Consider the following 27,728-nt stretch of genomic DNA (forward strand, 5'->3'; position numbering starts at 1 on the left):
GTTAGTTGTAATGTGAATTGTCCTAGCTCTGCATCGGTTCTGATAATTAATATTTATTGTAGTTATGATGATTTCTGGCTTTCTGCAAAAAGGATTCATGAAAGAATGTATTAATTTTTGTTTTATTATATGATTCGATCTGATTATTTTCTTTGCTTTTTACATGATATACTTGGGCATTTATAAATGCAATAAACAAAATAAATGAATGCAGATTAATAAGGAATGTTTAATGCTAGTAAGTGCTTGAAATAATTGAGGTAAAATATTTTAAAGTTTCATGCATGATGCATAATGGCTGTTGCAAAGTACTTAGAAAGCCATTGTAGGGTGCAGTATATGGCATTATTTATCAATAAGTATACAACTAGTAGGTCTTAGACCTGCATGCCTGCAGCCCAACCATGTTACACTTGTGCCCACCCAAAAAATCAATTCTGGCTACGCCACTGGTTACACCCCCAGGAGCTTGTGGTGTGGGGCTCACTCTCTCCTCTCTCTTTCACACCCCCTCCTTTCCCCTTATATCCTCCTCCCTCCCCTAGCACATTTCCCCGCCAGTGGCTCTTCCATTACACAGGTCCGCTGGTACCTCTTCAGTTGGTAGGGCCTGGTAAACCCTGTCAGTCCTAGTGCCGCTGCTTCACATCATCTTCTGCTTCTGGGGCCTCAGAAACTCTGCCCCACCAGCAGAAGCAGGTGGGAAAAGCCATCTTTCTCCACAGTCCAAATCCAGCCATGGGAAAGAAAAATATGGCAGGCTGGGAAAACAAGTTATTGGGGGATCTCTGGCTTGGAGGATGCAGAAGGCTCTCCACAAGGAAGTAACTGAAGACTGCAGAACAGACCTGTCAGCTGATAACCAACCACACAGACAGAAGTCTACCATGCCTACACTGCCTGCTACCAAATGAACTGTCACACAAAGCTTTTTTTTTTTTTTTAAATAAAATGTAAGAAAAACTGAAAACAAAAATATGGCAGAAGTAGCATCAGCAGGCCCCACAGTGTTCATCTTTTAAGCCCACATCTATGACTTGCAAGAGGCCAGGCCACCAAAATGGACAGCCTCTGCCACTAGGCAGCTCGGCCACTGACAAATCCCCAGGAAGGCAATCAGAGGGATGCCACCAATTCTTATTAGAATTTTAAGTCTTTCCAGCACATTTCAGTCCTACAACCCTGCAACTTTACCTTTGTCCTTTTCATTTATTTATTTATTAAATACTGCCGCAGACACCAACATAATTAAGAAATAATCATTCAGACATGCCATTTACTAGCAGCTGTTGACTTTCTGGGGGAGTAGCTGAAAAACTCAGAGAAACGGCTGAGAGTCAGCCAAGTTGTATTTTACATTATCTAAAAAACAAAAAAAAAGGCTTCTGATGGGGTTTTTCGAACTGGCATTTTTAGGGTGGTTAATGTTCTATGTTCCACCCAAGGAGATTGCTCTAGCTCCAAAATTGCATTTAGCCTCACCCCTACTGGTCATTATTACTTACATTACAAGCTATGATCTTGTGACTGAAATGGAACAGGCAGGGTACCCACGTAATGTCAGGTGAGGAAGCAGGACATGCAATCATCCACCTAAAGGGATCTCATCCCCAACAACTCATTCTCTACCATCTCTCATCATATCTAACAGCCCACTGTTAGTCTTCCTCGTCCCTCATTTCCCTCCCTCTACTCTCCTGATCCCTTAACTCTTTTCCCCTCTCACTCACCTCTCTTTTATTTTCCTACTGCTCTCACACTCTATTCCTCATCATCTCTTTCAGTACCCCACCTTGTCTTATTCTCTCTGCTTGTGTTTGCTTTTTACCACCAAGGAAGCTTCTTTTCCCTCATACACCTATCTCTTTTGCTTCTCTTCTCTGCCAGCATCCACATGCCCAGACCCAGAATCCAAACAGAATGCATCGCAGACACAAAATGACCAAGGACATCTCCAAAAAGGCTCTAGGTCTGTCGCTGCAAAGTGTTGCCATTACAAGTATTACTCAAAATAAATCATTACTTTCACTTAAAATGTATTTTTTGAAATCACAGCAAACACTGTTTACTTCTGAGGTGCTAATAGTGAGGGAATAGATCTACAGGGGTGGAAAATTCCCAGATACCAGCTCACTTAAAATTGGTGCCTGCTGCTTGCCGAAGCCCAGAGGGAGCCACTGTTCCTACCATGGGCTTAGGGCCTGAAGAAAAACCACTATCGTGGCAGGCCAAGGCCATGTTGAACTGGCACTGCTCAATGTCCACACAGAAGACAGGAGAGAGACAAAAAACCCCAAAAACATCTAAAATAAAAAAAGCAAAAACAGAGTGAAAATGAAACAAAATTGAGCAAGAAAAGAAGAAAATGTCCCAAAATAGACAATTGTAAAATTTAAAAAAAAAAATACAAAATGGAGAGTGACAAAATTTTGTACCTTGGTGCCTAACGGTTTGGTTGGTATCCAAGTTTCCTACATATTTTTCCACTCTTCTTTGAAGTAAGGAGAGTGTAAGGTGTCAGTCTATTAGTGTGAGCTTCCCATCCCTCTGTTCTAGGACACTGCCATGAGGTTTATAATTACAAGTATACAATGCGCAGAAGAGTATTTTTTGATTGGTCCAGACCACTTCCTGGTTGTGCATATAAATCTTTATGACCACACAGCTTGGACCTGGTTTAACATCGTCATTTCCCTCATGGCATACATCCAGGAATAGGAAAACCCTATTAGTTAAAGCAGCTGTAATCAACATGCTTAAAGACCTATGATAAAAAACACTCAGCAGCCATCTTAGAAAGTCCACTGCCTAAGTGAAAAAAAAAGAAAAAAAAAACACATTTCCCACCTTGTCATTTCTTTTCACATATTCTTTAAAGATTTCTACTAACAATTTTTTTTTTTTTTATTTTTTTTTGCAGATCTAGTTAACCCAAAAGGTTGCTGCATGCTTCTGGGCCCCATCCAATTTTCACATCCAATCTGTGGTATATTCTTTTTGCGCCAAGCAACTTTGAAAGTCCCAATACCTTGGGAATCGATCACACCAACAAATGCCTATGTCTTTGAAAAGCAGATGCAGAGCTAACAAAGAATGTACATTACAAGTTTTTATGACAACAGAGCCCAGAGAAAAGCATCATTTAAAGGCAGGGGTGGGCAAACCAGGCACAATGACAGGCTTTTTCTGGCCTTCCTCCTGCTAAATTTGCCCCAGTATAACCAGCCTGCTGGTGCCTTGCATCGATGGCAAAATAATCTCGCACAACCTCTGAGAACAGCATTGACATCACTGAAAAAGCACACTCAGCTGATCATCAAACCCACTGATAAAGGTGGTGCTGTGGTGCTTCAGGATAAAACCACATATGATGCAGCAATGCATCATTTATTTATTTTTATATACCGGTGTTCGATTTACATATCACATCGGTTTACAAATAATTTGAAGGTGCAGGAAGAAAGTAATTTCCTTTTGACAGGTACAAAAAACGATTAGAGAAATGTAATATGATGCTGTAGCAGCAAAATGGGTAAAAACAGTGTCAGTAATGGAAACCATCATCATTTAAATGATCAAAAATTCTACCGAAGATTGTTACTTGATCCCACTTACTCATTGGTGAATATAGTAAAATCTATTGTGGAAGAAACCAGAGGGTTAACAGATAAGGAGAGAAAGTTTTTGGTCATTGAACATCCACACATTCCGGAAATATACTCGGTCCCTAAAATTCACAAGGACATCTTGAATCCACCTATTCGCCCCATAGTGTCGCTTAATGAATCCATATTGGAGGCACCAGCAATATTGATAGATAAAATTTTACAACCGTATCTCCTAAATACGAAATCATATATTAAAGACAATTCACATTTTTTACAACAACTACAGGGGATAACCACTGAACTCACTATTGGTTAGTCACCATGGATGTATCTGCGCTGTATACCAACATACCCCAGGATCAGGCATTGGATGTCATACGGCAACACTTATCGAACAGAGTTGGGCACCAGCGGATTTCCACTAGTTTCATTCTACAACTATGTGAGACAGTTCTGTTCAACAATTATTTTATGTTTGAATCAGAGATATATCAACAAACCCATGGAATTCCCATGGGATCTCCATTAGCTCCGACCACAGCGAACCTTTACATGGCACAATTTGAAGACGATTTCATTTACACGTCTGAATGGTGGCAGGACATAATAATCTAGTGTCGCTATATAGACTACTTTTTTTTGTATGGAAAAATTACAGCAGATCGTCTTACATCATTTTGTAGTTGGATTAATACAAAGAATGTATATCTTCAATTCACAGCATATCTGTCTGACCAACAGGCGTCATTCCTTGACATGTCGATACGGTTGCATCATGGAGAATTAATTACATCAATATACCGGAAGCCAACTGATAGGAACAATCTTTCAAAATTTCATAGTCATCACTCATACTCTTAAATGTGGCTTACCCACTAGCCAATTTTTCCATGCTAAACACATTTGCTCTAATCCATGTGATTTTGAAACCCAGGCATTGATTCTATGTGACAGATTTCTTGAGCGGGGTTACCCCAGGAGGGTGATCAAACGGGCCTACAAACGGGCAAAGTACTCAGACAGGCATTACTCCAATATAAGCCTAAAAAACAAGATCCCCAGTTAGTATGTGTACTAAAACAAACTGTGGCCACTTCAGTAATAGCATCATCAATCCATCATCATTGGCACATTTTGGCCTTGCACGATACCTTTAAGGAACTTCCATTGATAGTGACCACCAGGAGTATGAATATTAGACAAATTAATTCATGCACAGTCTCATTCGGATGTTTAGTCAGCAGATCGAGGTCATTATAAATGTGGTCAGTGTACCCATTGCCATAACAGCATTGATGGGATAACTTGGATCGATCCAAAACTGGATACAAGTGGTGCGAAGAAATAGGACCACATGCTACTCAGATCATGTTGTATATGCCATCATCTGCACTTGCCCTAATGTGTATATAGGTAGAACCACCCGTAAAATTAGAACAAGGCTCAATGAACACAAATCTAAATTACATACGGCAACACTATCTGCGCCGATAATTTCACACTGCATACAAAATAAACATGAGTTTTCACAACTAAAATGGACTATTTTAGACCATGTGCAGTCATCATCAAGAGGAGGCAATCGGATAGCTATACTGAACCGGAGAGAAGCTTTCTGGATTTTCACTTTACAGACTCAAGCACCAGGCGGTCTTAACGAGGAACTTGACTGGGGTTTGTTAGTTTAAATAAACGTCATGACGTAGTGATAATGCTATCTCTGATTGGTTGTTCCTTCGAGACATTGAGCAATATTTAAAACCCGCTTCAGCAATCAGGGCTTTAAAAGCACTGGCGGCAACAGCTTTGCCGGTCCGCCAGGGAAGTTTATTTGAAGAAGATAAATATGCCGATAAGATAGTCCGTTGTTTAAAAGGAATTTTATTTGAACATCGATGCACCGAGGAGCACCGACAACTCAAAGGAAAGTACATCCCCTGAGGAAAGATCCTTTCGGGATCTGAAACGCGGCCACGTTGGGTCACAGCCAGCAAACAGATAAGTCGGGTTTATGAGGGTTACAGCCACTGAATTGGTCGCATGCTAAACACAAAAGCTTTGACAGCAGAAGCTATGAACAGTAGAAGCGAGCTCATAACAGTCTGATACAGCATTAAGATTGAGACGGTATTAACATAGCCACAAAACTGATACAGCATTAAGACTGACACGGCATCACCAGTACAAACTTTTTAAATTTACGCATATATACAAAATTAAAAAACGGTTGGAGGAAGATTGTTGATGATTACAAACCACTAGATCACACAATTGGTTGGAGCAAAAAGAGATAAAGTATGAAACCTTCCCCTTCTTCCTAAAAAATCTTTTGTTTGAAGTAGCTGAGCACATTATTATAAAACATATTAAAAATACATGGTCAACTCATATGAGAGCTCATAAATCAATAATCAAAAGGCATCCTTGAATTTGGTGAAATTACTATAGAAGAGGTGATTTCTAGCAGAGTTTTTTTTTTAATATATTGATTTTTTGAATCCCTCTCTATATATTTATTTATTTAGCATTTTTATATACCGACTTTCCAATAACAGAGTTACTGATCAAATCGGTTTACATTTTAACAGTAACATTGACAAGTAAATGTCTTACAATGAACAGGTCGATATAACTTGGATAAGTATATAAGGGGTTAATAACATTTTAAAAGATACGTTGCCTAATGTAGGCATGAGTGAGGGATACAGTGCCTAATGTAGGTTAAATAAACAATTGGTAATTATAAGATTGGGATATGATCTTTGACTGGCAAAGTTTACGTGATATATATATATCTATCAGTGCATATAATTTTCTTGGTATCAACAATGGCCTGACATTGCAGGCCTTTGTGGACGATGTCGACTTGGTGTTGGCAGCTGGCATTAATGTACCCCTCAGAGACGTAGCAGCATGGCTGGTGAGGCAGGAAGAGTAGTATTGCAGGCCCACCAGAATTTGCAGCGTGGCCTTGTGGCATGGCTCTCTCTCAAAGGAGCAAGAAAAATAGTTGGTGTATATTAGAATGAACTGTGACTGCAATATGGATTACCTATGAGATGAATGTCCTTGTTCGGTGGACATGCACGTGGTTGGTGCGACTCCGGCATTGCTCTGTGTTTCGGCAGCGGGAGGAGATGTGGGGGGGGGGGGGGGGATTTGCATCCGCATAGAAGCAGGGGAGTGGCTTGCTTGTTGCGGCGGTTGCTACCCCAGACCAAAAATGCCTGACACTTCACTTTCCATGCATATCCAGCATAGCTCTCTGCTTCAATGGCAGGGGGAATGAAGAAAAGATGTTTTATATTCAGACATCTACCAACATGGACTGAATGGCACAGGCTGGGTAAACAAGCATGGAGTAGCTTGCTTATTATGGTGGTTACTACCCCAAATTAAGCCTAATACTTCACTTAGATGCAGCTCTAGCACTGCTATCTACGATGGCGGGGGCGGAAGGGAAATAGAACCAAAAAAATTATTTAAAGGGACAAGAGTAACAGAAAAGTATGAAAAAAAAAAGTGTGAATGCTTGCTGGGCAGACTGGATGGACAGTTTGGTCTTCTTCTGCCGTCATTTCTATGTTTCTACGTTATCAGTTCTTTTCCAGAAAGTTTTAAACAGACATTTTTAAACAATTGGAATAAAAGACCTCAGCGCTGGTGTCTTTTCTGAATTGATTATTGGATTACAAACCAGTTGATACCGTCATCGGTCAAAAAACCTCCAGAGTTGCACTTCTTTATTGAAAAACACTTTTTTTTGTGTCTTTTTTCTTTCAATAAAAATTATTTAATTAATATCTGCTCATTGCTCTCTGTGTATTGTATTGATTCATTGAGTGAGCAAACAAATATGTCAAAAGGAATTAACCTGATTCAAAATGAGAAGTTAATAATTTGGTCTCTTAGTAAAACAATTGCAGCCTCAATTGCATTGCCCGATTGACTAGAGAAACTTTGACAAGATTGCCTTCTGAATCAAGGTAATAAGGCTCATGACTGCCGAGAAGGCAATTCAAAAGACACCTAGGCGGCACTCTGAAGTTGCCCTAAAAGTTGCCGATTGAAACTCAATCTTCAAATGCTCTATGGCTCTTATGTAGAAGATGATATAATTCTTTAGTTCTACAGTTCTGTAGTTCTGGCACTGCACTGCACGAGTTGCCGCAAATGTTTGATCGGACAAGAAACTGTGAGTAACGATAAGATTCTCTACATTGATATTATGAATGACTCATGCATAGATTTTAGTCAATATGTTCTTTATTCAAGATGTAATTCCTTGAGACGCGATGCCGCCCTGACGCAGCATTTCCCGCAAATCGTAAGTCGGCGTTTCAGGCGTCCTTGGCGTAACTTGGATAAACCATCATGCCAAGATAAGTGATTTTTGCACCATAAGCAGCTTACATAGAGCTTTTCAAACATTTGCGGCAACTCGTGGAGTGCCAGAACTACAGAACTATAGAACTAAAGAATTATATCGTCTTCTACATAAGAGCCGTAGAGCATTTGAAGACTGAGTTTCAATCGGCAACGTTTAGGGCAACTTTCAGAGTGCCGCCTAAGTGTCTTTTGAATTGCCTTCTCAGCAGCCTTATGAGCCTTATTGCCTTGATTCAGAAGGCAATCTTGTCGAAAAGTTTCTCTAGTCAATCGGGCAATGCAATTGAGACTGTAATTGTTTTACTAAGAGACCAAATTATTAATTTCTCATTTTGAATCAGGTTAATTCCTGTTGACATATTTGTTTGCTTACTCAATAAATCCATACAATACACAGAGAGCAATGAGCAGATATTAAACTTAAAAAGACACAAAAGTTTTTTTCAATAAAGAAGAGCAACACCATAGGTTTTCTGACCGATGACTGTATCAATTGGTTTGTAATCTGATAATTCAGAACACACACCAGTGCTGAAGTCTTTTCCTTCAATTGTTTAAAAATTTCTGGAAAAGAACTGATAACATAATCTATATTGCAGTCACAGTTCATTCTAATATACACCAACTATTTTTCTTGCTGCAATTTATATTGGTGGATCCTTAAGTTTTGTTTTCTCTCTCATCAAAGCCACATTTGGATCGGCCACAAAGGCTGCTGCTGCTGGAGGGGGAAGAAAAATGAGTGTGAGTGTGTGTGTGTGTGTGTGTGTGTGTGTGTGTGTGTGTGTGTGTGAAAAAGAGCACGTGTGCAACAACCCCCTTCCCTTTCTGCCTGCTTATCCATGCCATTCTCAGGGCATCTGGAAATCAAAAGTTCCCAGTATGGACAGCAGGGAATTTTTAGTTTTAATTATTCGGTATTTGATGTTTCTGTTTTGAAATATTTTAGGGGTGTTTGGAACATTTTCTATGTTTTTAACTATTTAGATGTTATTCTAATTACTGTTTGAATTATTTTATTTTTTTGGTATGATTGCTGCTCTGGTCTCTCACTGAGGTAGACTTGCCACTGTAACTGCCCCCTTCCCTGCTCACAGTTCTAAGAGGGACCCCCCCCCCCTTCAGTTCTGATAAGCAGCAGTAATTTGACCCTGTTTAAAAAAAAAAAAGGTTTGCCCACCTCTGATTTAAGGCACTGTGAGTGGCTTATGCATCACAGGTGCTGAAAGAGCCAGCGCAAACTGCTGGGGTTTTACATTCCAGGATGCTGCAGCTGCTCGCCTCTAAAGGAGATGGGAAGCCTCCAAATGAAAGATTTCAAACCTCATTTAACAACTGCTCTAACATTAATATATTCAGTTGATTTTTCCATGCACCAGCAGCTTTCATTTACTACCTTCTACCAATTTTTTTACGTTTAAAGTTAATGTAAATTTAATTTTTTTTTTCAACCACAATAAAATGTTTAACCTCCCTTCAAGATAAGCTTATATAAATTTAATATTCTGTAAGTGAAATAATATACTCTAGTTCGGGGGGTGGCCAATTCCAAGCCTCAAGAGCCACAGACAGATTGGGTTTTCAGATATCCATAATAAAAATGCAAGAGAGATTTGCATGCACTGCCTCAATGTATGCAAATCTCTCTCGTGCATATTTCACTGTGGATATCCTGAAAGCAGCCTGTCTGTGGCTCTTTAATGACTGCCTTAGCCACCCCTGTTAGCTTGTGAAGGTACAAAAATATTTATGCACCCTAGGTGAAGGCCACCATCTTTGCAACAGCACACTCTGCCTACAAACAGGCTGCCTTCCAAATTATTACCGATTCCTCCCCATAGGTGGGGTTTAAATTTGTTGGGGGACAGCCAGCACAGCACAGTTCTGGCACTTCTTTTTAGGCTGAAGAGGCAGAGCTGCAGGAGTGCTCTGCTCCATCCCCTGCAGCACACAGAGAACAGCCACTCCGCTTCCTAATCCAGCCCCCACCCCATCTCTCCTTGCAGGGAACAGAAGGGGGAAGAGGTTACACTAAAGCTACAAAGAACAGGCACAAAGAGGGCTTGAATTAGCACAAGTTTGAAACGTGTGAGCAGTAGTGCCAGTTGTCAGGGCTTCAACCTCGGGTCTTGATGAATGGCACTGCTGCTCACAACTTTCAAAGTTGTGCTAATTCATACTCTTTGTGTCCATTAACGAGGGCTTAATTTCTGGCAGAACTCAGAACAACATTCTGCCACCTCCCACCCCCCTCCGGGGGCCTGAGAAAGCATAACAGAGCTGGCAGTGAATATCAGTACTGGTTCCCCTGAGGAAACAGAACAGAGCCAGGAGTTGCATGGATTATATATGCCCCCCCCCAGCCCTGGGGGGAAGCAGAGAAGAACCAAAAGTGTTGGAACTGCTTACCCTGAGACAAGGGCAGCCATATGTCTGATTTTTATGCAATTTCCCAGCACAATTTAGGAGGCTATGAGGGACAACAGCCAAGGTAAAATAAGAGTGAATGCCAGTCTCATTACTTCTGCTACTCTTGCTTATCTTGCTGTCATCCCAGGCCTGCTGCTTTCTGCTGACTTGTGAGAGTGAAAGAGCCAAGAGCGGTAATAAGTGGGTGTGGGATTGGAAGGAGGAGAAGGAGAATGTGTGAAGGGATCAGAACAGCTGTGGTCTGTGTGGGGGAGAGGGGGGAAGAATGAGTCAGCGGATCAAAGGTGCTACAGAGTGTGAAGGGATCGGAGGGGCTACAAGATACGAGTGAGATGATCAGAGTTGGGAGCTGTTTGTGAGTGAAGTGATCAGCGGGTTTGGAGAAAAAGTGAAGGAGATAGTATTGGTTGTGGTGGGCGGGACAGAGAGAAGAGTGAGTGAGTTGCTCCTCTCCTTCCTCCCCTCAGGAGGCAAAGAGCAGGTCATGCTTTTGAATTCCAGGCCACACACCCCTGTTCCAGGAGACTGAGGACAGCAGACAGCATACACAAGTCGGCAGCAACCCTGCAAAGCAGATTCTGGCTTGAAGAGGAGGCTTGTACTTTACTGGCTGAGGAGGGAGCGAAGGAGAGTTGCTGGAGAGGGTGATTTTCTATGGGGAGAAGGAGCTTGACAATTATCAGGGATAGGGGGTTAGATTTAGTTCTGGGGGAATTTATCGGGTCCCAGCATGCCGCGAGCGGAGGCCGTCCCACTCGTGGTGAAGATGAAGCAGACAGAAAGAGACCTCAAGCCTGGAGGGTGAGAGAGAACATGTGTGAGGGTGCGTGGGTGTGGGTGCCAGAGAGAGGAAGCCTACGTGAGGAGATTGTGAAGGAATGTGCATGTGTGTGAAAGATTGGGAGCTGGTGTGTGTGAAGGAATGTGTGTGTGTGCGCGCAAGAGAGTGAGGGAGCGCGTGCGTGTGCGCGCAAGAGAGTGAGGGAGCGCGTGTGTGTGTGTGCGCGCAAGAGAGTGAGGGAGCATGTGTGTGTGTGTGCGCGCAAGAGAGTGAGGGAGCGTGTGTGTGTGCGCGCAAGAGAGTGAGGGAGCGTTGTGTGTGCAAGAGAGTGAGGGAGCGTGTGTGTGTGTGTGTGTGCAAGAGAGTGAGGGAGCATATGTGTGTGTGAGTGCAAGAGAGTGAGGGAGCATATGTGTGTGTGAGTGCAAGAGAGTGAGGGAGCGTGTGTGTGTGCGCGCGTGTAAAAAAAAGAAAGGGGGGGGGGACAGAGATAGCCTGTGTGAGGGGTCAAACTCTGGGAGTGGAGATAGAGTGGAAGGGGTTTAGGCTAGAAGGGGAGGGGAGGGAAGTGATAGTGGCAGGTGGAGAAGTTGGGGCCTGAGAGGGCAAAGTGAAAGGAGACTGGCCAGGGGAGTAGGGAGAGGGAGTCGGAGAGACACTCTTACAGTGAAATTCAAGGGAAATTCTACTCAAAATATTTAACTCTGCATCTTTACTAACTTTTTTCTGTATTAGTTTTTAAGTAATTTAAAATGTGTCATGTAAATTGTGTTATTTTTATTAATATAAAATATGCAGAATTTTAAGTTTTTTGTGCACAGAAGTTTAAATTTGTGCAGAATTTTAAAACTTTTTGCACAGAATTCTCCCAGGAGCATTAGATTTAAGGGTTTTAGAATCATTGAGGGGGGAGGGAGGATCAGGATCATCAGGACAGAGAGGAGGAGGAGGGGGTTAAAGAGAAAGAGCCCCATTCTCTCTATTAGCCTTCTATTCCTTACACCAGTGGGATCCTGCATCCCCAACCCCCAGCCATCCTTTGCCTACCAATGCTCATCAAGCATGTTAAGAATGCGGAAGAGTGTTTGTGTGTGTGTTTGTGAAAGTTCACACCCACTCACAGTCCCACCTTTTTGCAGAGGTCAGTGGTGGCCCTGGCACAGCAGAGTTGCTTACCTGTAACAGGTGTTCTTCCAGGACAGCAGGATGTTTATTTAATTATTTAATTAATGTTTTTTATATACAGACATTCGTTAGAAACATCACATCGGTTTCCATACAACAAGAAATCAGCCAACGGAGCTTTACAGTGTAACTGATATTAAAACTGGGGAGGGGAGGAGAGGAGGGAAGAAGGGGGGTGGGGTAGGATAAACAATGGGATATTATGTTAGTCCTCACATATGGGTGACATCATCGGATGGAGCCCTATCATGGAACACTTTTGTCAAAGTTTCTAGAACTTTGACTGGCACACTGAGCATGCATGCCCAGCATGCCACTAACCCTGCATCCAGCAGGGGTCCCCCTTCAGTCTCGTTTGTAGCAAAAAAAGTACGAGCGAAAAATAAAATAAGAAAACGTAGGCGAACCCAACTCTGCGGGGTGGCGGGCGGGTTTCGTGAGGACTAACATCCTGCTGTCCTGGGAGAACACCTGTTACAGGTAAGCAACTTTGCTTTCTCCCAGGACAAGCAGGATGGTTGTCCTCACAATATGGTGAATAGCGATCTACAGGATGCCTGAATAGAGTGAACCAAAAGCACCCAATGATGTGCAACAGGCACAACAACACGGGTGCTGTTGGTTGTGAGGGTAGCCTGAATTTCAGTGGGTCGTAGGTAATAAGTTGGGTTTTTAAACTGGAAACAAATTACATAGGACAGACTAGCCAAAGATGGGATCTTGCTTGCCAGCCTTGTCAAGACAATAATGAGCTGCGAAGGTATGGAGAGAACTCCACATGGCCGCTCTACAGATGTCAGCAATAGGTACGGAGCAGAGGTGCACCACCGACGTGGCCATGGCTCTGACCGAATGCGCTTTCATGCGTCCCTGTAGCGGAAGGCCTGCTTGTTGGTAGCAGAAGGTAATACAGTCCGCCAGCCAGGTGGACAGGGTGTGCTTGCCCACTGGAACTCCCAGTTTGGTTTTATCAAAGGAGAGTAAAAGTTGGGTGGACTTCCTATGGGCTGCAGTGCGGTCCAAATAAAAGGCAAGCGCACATTTACAGTCCAAGGAATGCAGTGCCTGCTCACCTAGGTGTGAGTGAGGTTTTGGAAAAAAGGTAGGAAGTATTATGGACTGATTTAAAATGAAATCAAAAACTCCTTTCGCAAGAATTTAGGTTGAGTCCTGACTACCACACAATCTTGGAGAAATTTGGCATAAGGTGGGTATGTTACCAGTGTCTGTAGCTCACTGACTCTGCAAGGCGAAGTTATAGCAACCAGAAAGATCACTTTCCAAGTGAGATGTCTAAGCTCGCATGATTATAGGGGCTCAAATGGAGGTCTCATGAGCCGTGCTAACACAACACTGACGTCCCATGATGCAATTGGGGGACCCAGTGGAGGCTTCAAGCTGAAGTAAGCCTCTTATAAAGCGCTCTACAAGGGGTTGCGCTGAAAGCGCAGCATCCCCTATACCTGTGTGGTAAGCGGCTATGGCATTTATATGCACTAGAATGGAGGAAGTTTGTAGACCAGACTCCGAGAGGTGCCAGAGGTAGTCCAGGAACCTTGTTGTGGGGCAGGAAAAGGGATCTATTTCCTTTGCATGCACCATAAGGAGAATCTTTTCCACTTGGAACGATACGATTTTCTAGTAGAAGGCTTTCGTGAAGCTACGAGGACCTGGGAAACATCGTTAGAAAGGTTAAGGGATTGTAGAATCAATCTTTCAACATCCATGCTGTCAGAGACAGGGCGTGGAGGTTTGGATGACACAACAGTCCGTTGCTCTGCGTTATGAGATTTGGATGTGTGCCCAGGCGAATTGGTTGTTGGACTGAGAGGTCGCGTAGGATGGGAAACCAAACCTGTCATGGCGGTGTTTCGCAGCTACGGTGTAGAGAGTAGAATTTTAATGATCCAAAGTCAACGACAAACCTTTTCCGTTGGGAAAAAAAATCAGCAGAACCAGGGGTCACAATTTAAAACTCCAGGAAGAAAGACTCAGAACCAATGTCAGGAAGTATTTCTTCACGTAGAGGGTGGTGGATGCCTGGAATGCCCTTCCGAAGGAAATGGTGAAGACCAAACTGTGAAGGATTTCAAAGGAGCGTGGGATAAACACTGTGGATCCATAAAGCCTAGAGGATCATAAAGCCTAGAGATTGGGAATGAAGAGAAGAGGCATGGGGGTGGCTTGCGGGAATGATGGCCACAACCTGGTGATTAATACCCTTATTCAATAAACGTTCACACGGTTATGCGACTCCAACATTGCTCTATGCTTCAACGGCAAGAGGAAATATGGAAGAGAGGATCTGCATTCAGGCAACAACCAACAAGGCTGCACAGTCTGGGTAAACAAATAAGCATGGGAGTAGCTTGCTTATTGCGGCGGTTATTACCCGTAACCAATTAAACCGGATATTTCACTTTGAATGCATATCCAGCACAGCTCACTGTTTCAACGGCAGGGGGGGAATGAAGAAATAGGATTGACATTCAGACAATAACCAACATGGACTGAATTGCACAGTCTGGTTAAACAAATAAACGTAGGAGTAGCTTGCTTGTTGAGGCGGTTACTACCCTAAACCAAACAAGCCTGATACTTCACCTTGAATGCATATCCAGGGTCGCTCTCTGCTTCAGCGGCAGGAGGGGAACGAGGAAAAGAGGATTTACATCCAGACAACATCTAACAAGGCATTGATCTGAGCAGTATGAGTATACAAATATCGGGGTAACTTCTCGTTATGAAGGTTACTACCCTCAAACATTAAGCCTTATACTTCACTTTGATGCAGCTCCAACACTGCTCTCTGCATCAGTGGTGGGAGTGGAAGGAAATTGGAATCAAAAAGTTACCAATAAAGGGCCCTGAACTCAGCGGTCGAGGTAACAGAAAGGTATGGGAAAATAAATGTGAGAGCTTGCTGGGCAGACTGGATGGGTCTGTTGGTCGTCTTCTGCCATCATTTCTATGGTCTACTCTGCGGTTGTGAGTTGACGCAAAGAGGTCTATGTGCGGGCAACCCCACTGGTGAAAACTTCTGTTCGCTACAGTGAGATCTAGGGACCATTTGTGGGGATGAAAGGTCCAGCTGAGACAGTCTGCTATCACATTGCCCACGCCTGCCATGTAGGTTGCTCTCAGTTGCATGGAATGGGAGAGAGCCCAGGCTCAGATCTGCACCACCTCTTGGCATAGCAGGTAAGAGCCTGTGCCCCCTTGCTTGTTGAGATACCACATCGCTACCTGATTGTCTGTTTGAATTAGGATTACCCTGTTGAACAGGCAATTCTGATATGCGAATAGGGCATATCGTATCGCCCAGAGCTCCAGAAAATTTATCTGATGGCTCGCTTCTGCTCTGGTCCAGGTTCCCTGGGTTTGTAGGTCGTTGACATGGCTCCCCAACCCAGGTTGGAGGCATCTGTGGTCAACGTAATCTGAGGATCTGGAGTTTGAAAGGGAAGTCCTATCTGAAGATTGGACTCCTGTATCCACCAAGCTAGTGGGAGGCGAAGCTGGCTGGTTACATGGACAATATGGGACAGATGTTGGCTTGACTGGGACCACTGGGACTTTAAAGTCCATTGGGTTACTCACATGGCTAGTCGAGCCATTGGAGTAACGTGAACCGTAGATGCCATGTGCCCTAGCAAGGTTAGCAGGTGACTAGCTGTAGCGGTTCGGCGATACTGTATGGCTTTGGCCAAAGTTGACAGTTTGTGTTCTTGGTCCTTTGGGAGGAATGCTCTGGCTTGAATGGTGTTTAGATCTGCTCCGATGAACGAGAGGGTGTGTGACGGAGTCAGATGTGATTTGGGATAGTTTATGAGAAACCCCAAGGAATGCAGCAGATGTATGGCAAGACGGAGGGATTGAAGAACTACCTCCTTGGATGGACCTCTGAGCAGCCAATCGTCTAGATACGGTTAGACATGGATACTGCGCTGTCTTAGATAGGCTGCGATTACTGCCAGGCATTTCGTAAATACTCGGTGTGCTGATGCTAGGCCGAACAGCAGCACCCGGTATTGGAAATGCTTTCGACCTACTATGAATCTGAGATATTTTCGATGAGATGGGGATTATGACTATATGGGCATAAGATTCCTGAAGATCTAGAGAGCAGAGCCAATCTCCCTTTTGTAGGAGAGGGAGCATGGTGCTCAAGGTAACCATCTTGAACTTTTCCTTGTGGAGATGTTTGTTTAGGGTATGGAGGTCCAGTATAGGACATATGCCACCTGACTTTCTTGGAATTAGAAAATATGGAGAGTAGGACTCTTTTCCTCGCTGCAGCCGGGGAACCGGTTCCATGGCATTGGACTGCAAGAGGATTGAGAGTTCTGCTTCGAGAAGTGGAGTGTGGTCTGTTAGACTCCACGCCGGACGTGGTGGACAGTCCGGTGGTAATATAAGGAAATTTAGATGGTAACTGTGGGCAACTACAGAGAGGATCCATTGGTTGGTGGTGATCGTGTGCCATTTGTTGGCAAAGTGGCACAGGCGGCCTCCCACAGGAAAGATAGTTGGAGAAAAGGGTTGACTGCTGCTCTCTAGAAGGGAGTCAAAACCCCGAGGCAGGACCAGTCTGAAGAGCTGGTTGGGTTTTTAGGGGTCTATGCTGACGAGCCTGACCTCTTTGAGGGGGTCTGGTTGGACGAGTCTGGGATGGAGGAGGTTAGCCTTCTAGGTTCTCGTCTAAATGTTCTTTTGGCGGTAGACGAGTGGTCTGAGGGGACAGCGGACAGTTGGCACGAGGTCTCATGGTAGTCTGAGTTGTGCCACTGCTTCCTGAATTTTATCGCCAAACGAACTGTCCCCTGTGCATGGAAGGTCTGCTAACCTATCCTGGATTTCTTGTCGTAAATCAGAGGATTTTAGCCATGCCCAGCGTCTGGCGGTTATTCCCACCGCTGACACTCTGGAGGCAGTCTCGAAAATGTCATATTCTGCCCTGACTTTGTATTTCCCAGCATTGAGATATTTCTGGAAGATGGTAGATAATCCTTCTTGGAATTGTTCAGGCAGGGTCTCAGTGAAGTCTTGGACTTGTTTCCAAAGATTTCTAGTGTATTGTGTCATGTATAGCTGGTAGGCTGCTATACGTGCCATGAGCATAGATCCCTGGAAAACTCTTCGGCCAAAGGCGTCCAAGGACTTCTGCTCTTTGTCAGGAGGGGCAGAAAAATGAGGCCAGGATCTCTTAGCCTTTTCTGGGCGGATTCCACCACTATGGAGTGGTGTGGTAACTGTCTCTTTTGGAAACCTGGGAGCAGACTGAACAAGGTATGTAGCATCTGTTTTCCTGTTGACTGGTGGCACTGTTCCAGGGTGTTCCCAGGTACGGTGTAGGAGGTCAAGCAGAACTTCGTGGACTGGAACTGCCATTACCTCTTTGGGGGCATCCACGAATTGAAGAACCTCCAGCATTTTATGCCTGGCATTCTCCATTTGTAATTTAAAAGGGATGGTTTCAGATATCTTCTTTATGAAGCTGGTAAACAATAGGTCCTCTGGAGGACAGCGGCGTAGGCTTTGATAGAAGGTCCTCAGAATCTTGAGAGTCAGAGGAATCCACCCCAAGGGTCATAAGATGGGTCTCCTCCACCCTGCGGGCCTTCAGATGGAGGCAGAAGTCCAAATCCAGCTGGATCAGGAGGTGGCACCGATAGAAAAGATGGAGGCACCGAGATAGGAGGAGGTGGCACAGAGGATGGTAGTGGCACCAATGGCATCGGTGTTTTCAATGGCCGTCGAGGTGGAAGTAAACCCAATGGCCCAGGAATCGGTTCCGGCATCAGTGGCTCTCAGGATGGAGAAGAGGCACGATCTGGTTCTTCATCATCCGAAGAAAGGAACTGGGATCAATGCTGGTGGAGGGATCGATGGTCTCTGAGGCGCTGCTGGTCCGGAAGAAATGGGCACCGATGGAAGTGCACCAATCAGGGTGTCCAATCTTTGAAGGAGTGGAGCCAACTTAGTAGGCACCGGGTCAGGCATCGGCATGGGAGTCGGTGCCAGTGGTGACTGAAATCCTCGAAGCGCCTGAAGGACTGCCTCTTGGACCATCCGGTCCAATTCCTTCTGGAAGGCTGGTGTTGGTAAAACAGCGGCCGGGGTTGGAGGCTGAATAGGCGTCGCCGGAGGGTCCACAGCAATTTGTGGAGTCTCGGCTCCCGGCACTGTTGCAGGTGTCCCGGGTCCAGAGGAGGATGGGAGCTCCTCTCCCCAGGACTTCTTGGCAGGTGGCTCAGTCGATGTCGATGGCTTGTGCCGGCACCAGATGAAGCTTCGCGTCAGTGCTGATGATGGTGCTTCTCTCGATGCCGGTGACGGCTGGTCACCGATATCTCGATGTTGCTGAGACGTCGATGGAGATGGAGTCGATGACGAAGGCGGCTTCTGACTTGGTGTGCTCTTGGCTGGAGTCGATGGAGATGAGCGCTTAGAGTGAAGAGGTGCTCCATCTTCTTTAGGCGGGCGCAGCGGTCTTTAAGGGTCATTTGGGCACAACTAGTGGCACCACTGGACGTCTTGGGAAGGCCCCAAGCATAAGACACAGATGTCATGAGTTTCTGTAATGGACATAGTCCTCGGACACTTGGGGCACTTCTGAAAACCGGTGGCCATTTGGAAAAAGGGGGCGGCACGCGATCAGTGGTCATCGGGCACTGATGGAAACACCGCCAGGAACCGACCGCAAAGAACGAGGTAAACTTTCCAGCATTAGTGGAGGTCAGCGGTTGACGGTCCCCCGTGAGGAAAAAAATTCCGTGAGGAAATAATTATGAGAAATTCTCACAGAGTTCCTAAAAACCGCAAGGCAACTGCTGCGTGGAAAAAAAAAAAAAAAGACTGAAGGGGGACCCCTGCTGGATGCAGGGTTAGTGGCATGCTGGGCATGCTCAATGTGCCAGTCAAAGTTCTAGAAACTTTGATAAAAAAGTGTTCCGTGATAGGGGTCCATCCGATGATGTCACCCATATTTGAGGACTACCATATTGCTTGTCCTGGGAGAATGCCCATTTCAACCCCCTCCACATTTCTACTTCCTTTTTGGCTAGAAATTAAGCTGTGCCCACAAGGGCATGACCCCTTATGACTTCACTTAAATGTCCTCCAATACTTTTGGCTCCCCAACCCAGAGGCTGAAAATCACAGACTAACATAAAGAGTTACCACTCACACCTCATCTGTAGAATCACATCTAGTTCTGGAGGCCATACATCCAAAAGGATAAAGACAAAATACAAAGGGGTAGATTTTCAAACGAGCGCGAACAGCCTACTTTTGTTTGCGCTCCAGGCGCAAACAAAAGTACGCTGGATTTTAGTAGATACGCGCATAGTCGCGCGTATCGGCTAAAATCCTGGATCGGCGCGCGCAAGGCTATCGATTTCGTATAGCCTGCGCGCGCCGAGCCGCGCAGCCTACCCCCGTTCCCTCCTAGGCCGCTCCGAAATCGGAGCGGCCTAGAAGGGAACTTTCCTTTGCCCTCCCCTCACCTTCCCCTCCCTTCCCCTACCTAACCCACCCGCCCGGCCCTGTCTAAACCCCGATCCTACCTTTGTCGGGGGATTTACGCCTCCCAGAGGGAGGCGTAAATCCCCGCGCGCGAGCGGGACCCCTGCGCGCCGGGCCGCGACCTGGGGGCGGGTACGGAGGGCGAGGCCACGCCCCCGGACCGCCCCGGGGCGTAGCCACGCCCCCGTACCCGCCCCCAAAACGCTGCCGGCACGCCCCCGAAACGCCGCGCAATCCGGCCCCGCCCCCCGACACGCCTCCCGACACGCCCACTCCGAAAACCCCGGGACTTACGCGAGTCCCGGGGTTGTGCGCGCGCCGGTGAGCCTATGTAAAATAGGCTCACCGGCGCGCAGGGCCCTGCTCGCGTAAATCCGCCCGGTTTTGGGCGGATTTAGGCGAGCAGGGCTCTGAAAATCTACCCCAAATAGTACAGAGAAGGACCACCAAAATGGTTCAGAGTCTGTCCCACAAGCTCCATGAAATGAGACCTAAATACGTACACCAGGGGTAAGGCAACTCCGGTCCTGGAGTCCACAAACAAGTCTAGTTTTCAGGATACCCACAATGAATATGCATGAGGATTATTTACATACTGTAGAGGCAGCGCATGCAAATAATCTCATGCACATTAATTGTGGAAATTCTGAACATCTGACTGGGTTCTGGACTTCTGTCCTAGAGCAGAGGAAGTGGGGGTGGGCAAGAGAAAGGAATATGACAGAAACAGTCAAATACTAAAAATACAAAAACCACAAATCACAAGAGGCAAGCATTTTTCAGTGGAAAGGAAGTTCTAGAACAAATAGTGGAGACAAATCTTTCAGAATTAAAAAAAACAATATATGGGATAAACACAGAGCAGCCTTAGCTGTGAAGTGAAGGTAAAGCCAGAGATCATGTGGGGACTGTGGTACTGAACCAGAAAGGAAAAATGGGCCTTATGGTCATTTATCTGGTGTCAATCTATATTTCATATGACCTAAACTTGCAAAAGAGAACTCCTGTAGATTTCCAAAAAATACACAAGACAGTGTGATTTGCAAGAACCCTAAAAAGCAATGAACACCAAATTCATAAAACATCACCTCAATTCCCCAGTCAAGCACCATTTAAAAAATTAGCAGCAGGCCTCACACAGAAGAGAAACCTACCATGGGGGGAATAAGGGAACCTCTGGGCTGCCCAGCCAAGCATACCTCTCAGTGTACCCACATAATGTAACAGCTAAGAACATGCCATACTGGGTCAGACCAAGGGTCCATCAAACCCAGCATCCTGTTTCCAACAGTGGCCAATCCAGGCCATAGAACCTGGCAAGTACCCAAAAACTAAGTCTATCCCATGTTACTAATGCTAGTAATAGCAGTGGCTATTTTCTAAGTCAACTTAATTAATAGCAGGTAATGGACTTCTCCTCCAAGAACTTATCCAATCCTTTTTTTTTTTTTAAACACTGCTACACTAACTGCACTAATCACATCCTCTGGCAACAAATTCCAGAGCTTAATTGTGCGCGGAGTGAAAAAGAACTTTATCCGATTAGTTTGAAATGTGCCACATGCTAACCTCAAGGAGTGCCCCCTAGTCTTCCTATTATCTGAAAGAGTAAATAACTGATTCACATTAACCCGTTCTAGATCTCTCATGATTTTAAACACCTCTATCATATCCCCCCCCCCTCAGCCGTCTCTTCTCCAAGCTGAAAAGTCCTAACCTCCTTAGTCTTTCCTCATAGGGGAGCTGTTCCATTCCCTTTATCATTTTGGTCGCCCTTCTCCATCGCAACTATATCTTTTTTGAGATGCGGCGACCAGAATTGTATACAGTATTCAAGGTGTGGTCTCACCATGGAGCTCTTGAAAGTTTAGCACGAAAGCTATGGATTTGCTTACTGTTCCCCTTCCAGTCATTAATTCAAATTTGATCATATTATGATCACTATTGCCAAGCGGCCCCACCACTGTTACCTCTCACCAAATCCTGTGCTCCACTGAGAATTAGATCTAAAATAGCTCCCTCTCTTGTCGGTTCCTGAACCAACTGCTCCATAAAACTATCATTTATTCCATCCCGGAACTTTCTCTCTCTAGCATGTCCCGATGATACATTTACCCAGTCAATATTGGGGTACTTGAAATCTCCCATTATTACCGCACTACCAATTTGGTTAGCTTCCCTAATTTCTCTTAGCATTTCACTGTCCGTCTCACCATCTTGACCACGTTGACGGTAGTATACTCCAATCACTATAGTCTTCCCCAATACACAAGGGATTTCTACCCATTAAGATTCGATTGTGCATTTAGCCTCATGCAGGATGTTTATCCTGTTGGACTCTATGCCATCCCGGACATAAAGCACCACACCGCCTCCTGGGTGCTCATCTCTGTCATTGCGATATAATTTGTATCCCGGTATAGCACTGTCCCATTGGTTATCTTCCTTCCACCATGTCTCTGAGATGCCAATTAAGTCTCTGTCATCATTCACTGCTATACATTCTAATTCTCCCATCTTACTTCTTAGACTTCTGGCATTAGCATACAGACATTTCAAGGTTCGCTTTTTGTTTGTATTTTCATTCTGCTTTTTAATTGATAGGGATATGTTTGAATTTCTTAGCTCAGGTGAGTTTTTAGTTACAGGCACTTGGACTACTTTTCTTATTATTGGAACCTCATTGTGGGGATGCCCTAATTCTAATGCATAATTAGCCCCTAACCATGTCATTCCTTTCCAAGAGACTTCAACGGTATTATTAAACCTGCTAAAGTCACAAAGCTTTCATTCTTTGTTAAGCTGCTTTATGTAACAAGCTGAGGGACACCTGCCTTCTTCTCCCACCCCCACTTGCGAGGAAAGCTTGTGTTACCTGTTGAAGGCCGAGAAGCTAAGCATCCTCTCTATATGCGACTCAGTCTCGAGGTCCCGCTTCCTTAAGGAGTGCTGCTGGATGCTTGCCACAGAGATAATATCATAATCGGACAGCATCGAATCAAGACTCTCTGAAACCAACAGGAAAAAGTTAGTACCATCTGCCACAAGTGATAAATACAATTCCACGTGATCTAACTTGTCTATGTGGAAATAAGACAGTAAAGAATTCAGATTCTTCCTGTCACCTTATCCTGTAAAAAACAAACACACAATACTCAATCTATTAGAGTAAGGATATTAATGCTACCAATATTTTTAGGCAGTTCAATCAATTATCTTTTTAAATGTTAGCATTTTCAGAAAGAATCCGCAAAATGCTAGAGAAAGACCTAAATGCATAAAGCCATCAAAATAAAAATTACATTACACACTAAATAACCTCAGCCATAATCTAGCAATACGCACCTACGGATAGTACAAGTGAAGCACCAAGAACACTGAGCCATAAAATAACATCAGTTTAACACAAGCCATTTGTAGCAGTTTTCTACTGTTAATACCAAGAGAACAAAAAGAAATTAGGCTTCGACAGGTTAAAACAATGACAAAATTTCTAGGCTAATAAAGAGTTGGTAGATCTTGATTCACTCATTGGGTCTTATTCAAAAAAGGCCTTTTCCTCATTCTGCACCGACAGAAATGGAGAAATTGCTTACCTGATAATTTCGTTTTCCTTAGTGTAGACAGATGGACTCAGGACCAATGGGTATAGTGTACTCCTGTTAGTAGTTGGAGACGGATCAGATTTCAATCTGACGTCAGCCCCTAGTACATATACCCCTGCAGAAAGTGCAGCTCTTCAGTATTCTCCTCAAAAAGCATTGTGGATATATGTGTGACTAACTGATTAACTTAATAACTTGGTTAACTTGAATAACTTCATAACTTGGTTAATGTTATAACTTGTTTAACTTGATTAATTTGAACTGGTTGATTGACTATATTTATTTATTTATTTAAGACTTTTTTTATACCGAGGTTCCTGTAACAGGGTTACTAATCACTTCGGTTTACATTTCAAACAAAAACAAGTGACATGAACTATGTCTTACAGAGAACATGGTATAAACAACTTAGACAAACCGTGTTAAACAGGGTAGTAGTCAATATGGGTCTTGCCCATCCATGTCTACAGAGAAAAAAGTATAACAGCTTGATAACAACAAGAATTACAGGGTATCACATAATATAATGGGGTAGTAACAAAATGAATTAAATACTAAATGGTATCCACACTTAAAGTAACATAAGTAATAAATACTGAATGGTATCTTCACTTGAAGTATGTAATTTGTAATAACTGTGATAAATACTAAGTGGTATCTTCACTTAAAGTTCAGAATAAGGTAAATATAAGTGAAAGGGTTTGGTTTGGTGTAAAGATAGACTAGTAAGGCTAAGAGTTAGCAGGAGAGGGGGAGGTCTGGTGAGGCTAAGAGCTAGCTAGGGGGAGGGTAGGCCAAGGGATGAGGCTTTATTAGAAGGAAATAGGTAGTAGGGGGATGCCCTGGAGGGAGCAGACATGGGAGATGTAGAAACTGAATGATCTTAAGAGAAGGCCTGACTGAACTATAGCTGGAGACCACCAGTGTACTCAACCGGAAAGCGTCAACACCCGGAAGGGTGGATGCCCTAGGTAAACGAAAACATGGCTTACCCTTGAATCATTTGAAAGACCATGCGTAACGGAAGCCCGGGGTGGGATGCTGAGTCCATCTGTCTACACTAAGGAAAACGAAATTATCAGGTAAGTAATTTCTTCATTTCCTAGCATGTAGCAAATGGACTCAGGACCAATGGGATGTATAAAAGCTACTCCCGAACCGGGTGGGAGGCTGCTCATGACCCACTTAGTACTGCTCTTGCAAATGCCTTATCCTCCCTGGCTTGAACATCCAGACGGTAGAATCTGGAGAAGGTATGGATGGAGGACCATGTCGCCGCCTTGCAGATCTCGACGGGTGACAGCATTCTGGTTTCTGCCCAGGATACTGCCTGGGCTCTGGTAGAATGGGCCTTGACTTGTAGAGGCAGTGGCTTGCCCGCTTCTATGTAGGCCGCCTTGATGATTTCCTTGATCCAGCGGGCTATGGTCGCCCACGAGGCCGCTTCCCCATCTCTTTCCGCTGTGAAGGACGAAAAGGTGGTCCGTTTTTCGTAAGGTTTTGGAGATTTCCAGGTATCTGGATAGAAGTCTGCCGATGTTGAGGTGACGCAGACTTCGAGTTTCTTCTGGATTTTTCAAGTCATCCGGTGATGGTAGCGAGATGGTTTGGTTCAGGTGAAAGTGAGATACCACTTTAGGGAGAAATGAAGGTACCGTGCGTAGCTGTATGGCCCCCGGGGTGAGCCTGAGGCACGGCTCACGGCAGGATAGTGCTTGTAGTTCTGAAATGCAGCGGGCTGAGCAAACTGCAAGCAGGAAGTCTGTCTTTAAGTTTAACAGGCAGAGGGAGAGACCTCGGAGGGGTCTGAAGGAGGTTCCTGCTAGGAAATCCAGGACCAGGTTGAGATTCCACAGAGGTACTGGCCATTTTAGTGGTGGGCAAATGTGCTTGACTCCTTTCAGGAAACGTGCCACGTCCGGGTGAGAAGCTATGCTGTCGCCCCCACTCTTGGGGCCATAGCATGACAATGCGGCCACCTGTACCTTGATAGAGTTGAGGGACAGCCCCCTTCTGTAGCCCGTTCTGTAAGAATTCCAGGATCGCGGGAACTTTAATTGAGCATGGCTTGATGTGTTGGTCTTCACACCAGGCTTCAAAAACCCTCCAAATCCTTATGTAGGTTATAGATGTGGAGAACTTGCGGGCTCGGAGTAGGGTGTCGATTACAGCCCCCGAGTACCCGCTCATTCTCAGGCGAGCCCTCTCAAGGGCCAGGCCCATAAGAGAGAATTGAGCTGGATCCTCGTGGAGGATCGGTCCTTGTTGGAGCAGGTCTCTGTGTGGAGGTAGTGATAGGGGGTTCCCTGCCAATAGTCTTCTCATGTCGGCGTACCATGGTCTTCTTGGCCAGTCCGGGGCTACCAGAAGAACTAGGCCCCTGTGTAGCTGTATCTTGTGAATGATTGCGCCAAGTAGGGGCCACGGTGGGAAAGCATATAGTAGGGTCCCCCGAGGCCAGGTCTGTACCAGGGCATCGATACCCTGGGACTGAGGTTCCCGCCTGCGGCTGAAGTACCTGGGTACTTGGGCGTTGGATCGGTTTGCCAGCAGGTCCATGACTGGTGTCCCCCACCAGTTCACCATCATTTGGAACGCTGCGGATGACAACCTCCATTCTCCTGGGTCTAGACTTTCCCTGCTGAGGTAGTTCGCCGTGATGTTGTCTTTCCTGGCAATATGGACGGCTGAGATCTCTTGGAGGTTTACTTCCACCCACGTCATTAGGGGATCTATTTCCAGGGACACCTGTTGGCTTCTGGTTCCCCCCTGTCGGTTGATGTAGGCCACTGTTGTGGCATTGTCCGACATTACTCTGACCGCTTTGTCTCAAAGTCTGTGAGTGAACCGCAGACAGGCTAGTCTGACTGCCCGTGCTTCAAGGCGATTGATGTTCCATCCCACCTCTTCTGTATTCCACTGCCCTTGGGCGGTTAACTCCTCGCAGTGTGCTCCCCATCCTTGTAGACTGGCATCTGTGGTGAGTAGGGTCCAGGTTGGGGAAGATAGTCTTGACCCCCGACTCACGTGGCTGGCCTGCAGCCACCACCGTAGTTGTGTCCGAACACTGCCCAGGAGTGATAGACGTATGGTGTAGTACTGGGACTGTGGGTTCTATCGTGATAGAAGTGAGCACTGTAGGGGCCTCATGTGGGCTTGCGCCCATGGAACCACTTCCAGCGTGGACACCATCAACCCGAGGACTTGCAGGTAATCCCATGCTGTGGGACGAGGGTCGTTCAGTAAAGTTTGCAACCGGTTCCACAGTTTTGATCTCCTTGTGGGGGTCAGGCTGACCCTTGTCTTCTTTGGTGTCGAATCGGACTCCTAGGTATTCCAACGACTGTGGGGGCTGTAGGAAACTTTTGTTTGTGTTGATCACCCATCCTAGGCTCTCCAGTAGAGTTATGACTCTACTGGTTGCTTGGTGGCTTTCCTCCGGTGACTTTGCCCTGATCAGCCAATCGTCTAGGTAAGGGTGTACGAGGATTCCTTCCTTCCTCAGTGTTGCCGCCACCACCACTATTACCTTGGTGAACGTCCGGGGAGCTGTGGCTTACCCGAAGGGTAGTGCCTGGAACTGGTAGTGACGGTCCAGCACTTTGAAGCGTAGGTAGCGCTGGTGTTCCTGATGAATTGGGATGTATAGGTAGGCCTCCAAAAGATCCAGGGATGTGAGAAACTCTCCAGGTTGTATCGCCCTTATTACGGATTGTAGGGTTTCCATGCGGAAGCAGGGAATCCTCAGGTGGCGGTTGACCGACTTGAGGTCCAGGATGGGTCTGAATGTTCCCTCTTTCTTGGGGACGATAAAATAAATGGAATAATGTCCAGTATTTATTTCTTGTGGAGGTACTGGAGTTATGGCCTCGAGGGCCAGTAGTCTGGACAGTGTAGCTTCCACAGCCGCCCTCTTGGAGAGGTCGTGGCAGGGAGACTCCACGAACTTGTCTGGAGGGGTTCGTAGAAAATCCAGATAGTACCCCTCCCGAATGATGGCTAGGACCCACTTGTCCGAAGTTATCTCGACCCATCTGTGGTAGAATAGGGCTAGTCTGCCCCTATGGCTTCTTCCCTTGGATGGGTCGGCTGAATCTCATTGTGGTGTGCGGCTGGGGCCTGTACCCAAACTGGTTCCCCTCTTGGTGTGCTTGTGCCGAAAGGACTGGTTCCTGCCTGTAGGGCGGGGCGTTTGATAGTTGC

At 45.3% G+C, this 27,728-nt stretch overlaps 1 protein-coding gene across 1 annotated transcript in view; it reads right to left on the minus strand.

Annotated features, from left to right (window-relative positions):
- The window catches only part of ADAM17 (ADAM metallopeptidase domain 17), a 204,536-nt gene that overhangs the window by 136,936 nt on the left and 39,872 nt on the right, over positions 1-27,728 (minus strand). Inside the window, 1 exon segment of the mRNA XM_029595847.1 lies at positions 22,796-22,928. Within this exon segment, the coding sequence (XP_029451707.1) occupies positions 22,796-22,928 (133 nt within the window).

This window comes from Rhinatrema bivittatum, chromosome 3 (assembly GCF_901001135.1).
Source record: "Rhinatrema bivittatum chromosome 3, aRhiBiv1.1, whole genome shotgun sequence".
NCBI lineage: Eukaryota > Metazoa > Chordata > Amphibia > Gymnophiona > Rhinatrematidae > Rhinatrema > Rhinatrema bivittatum.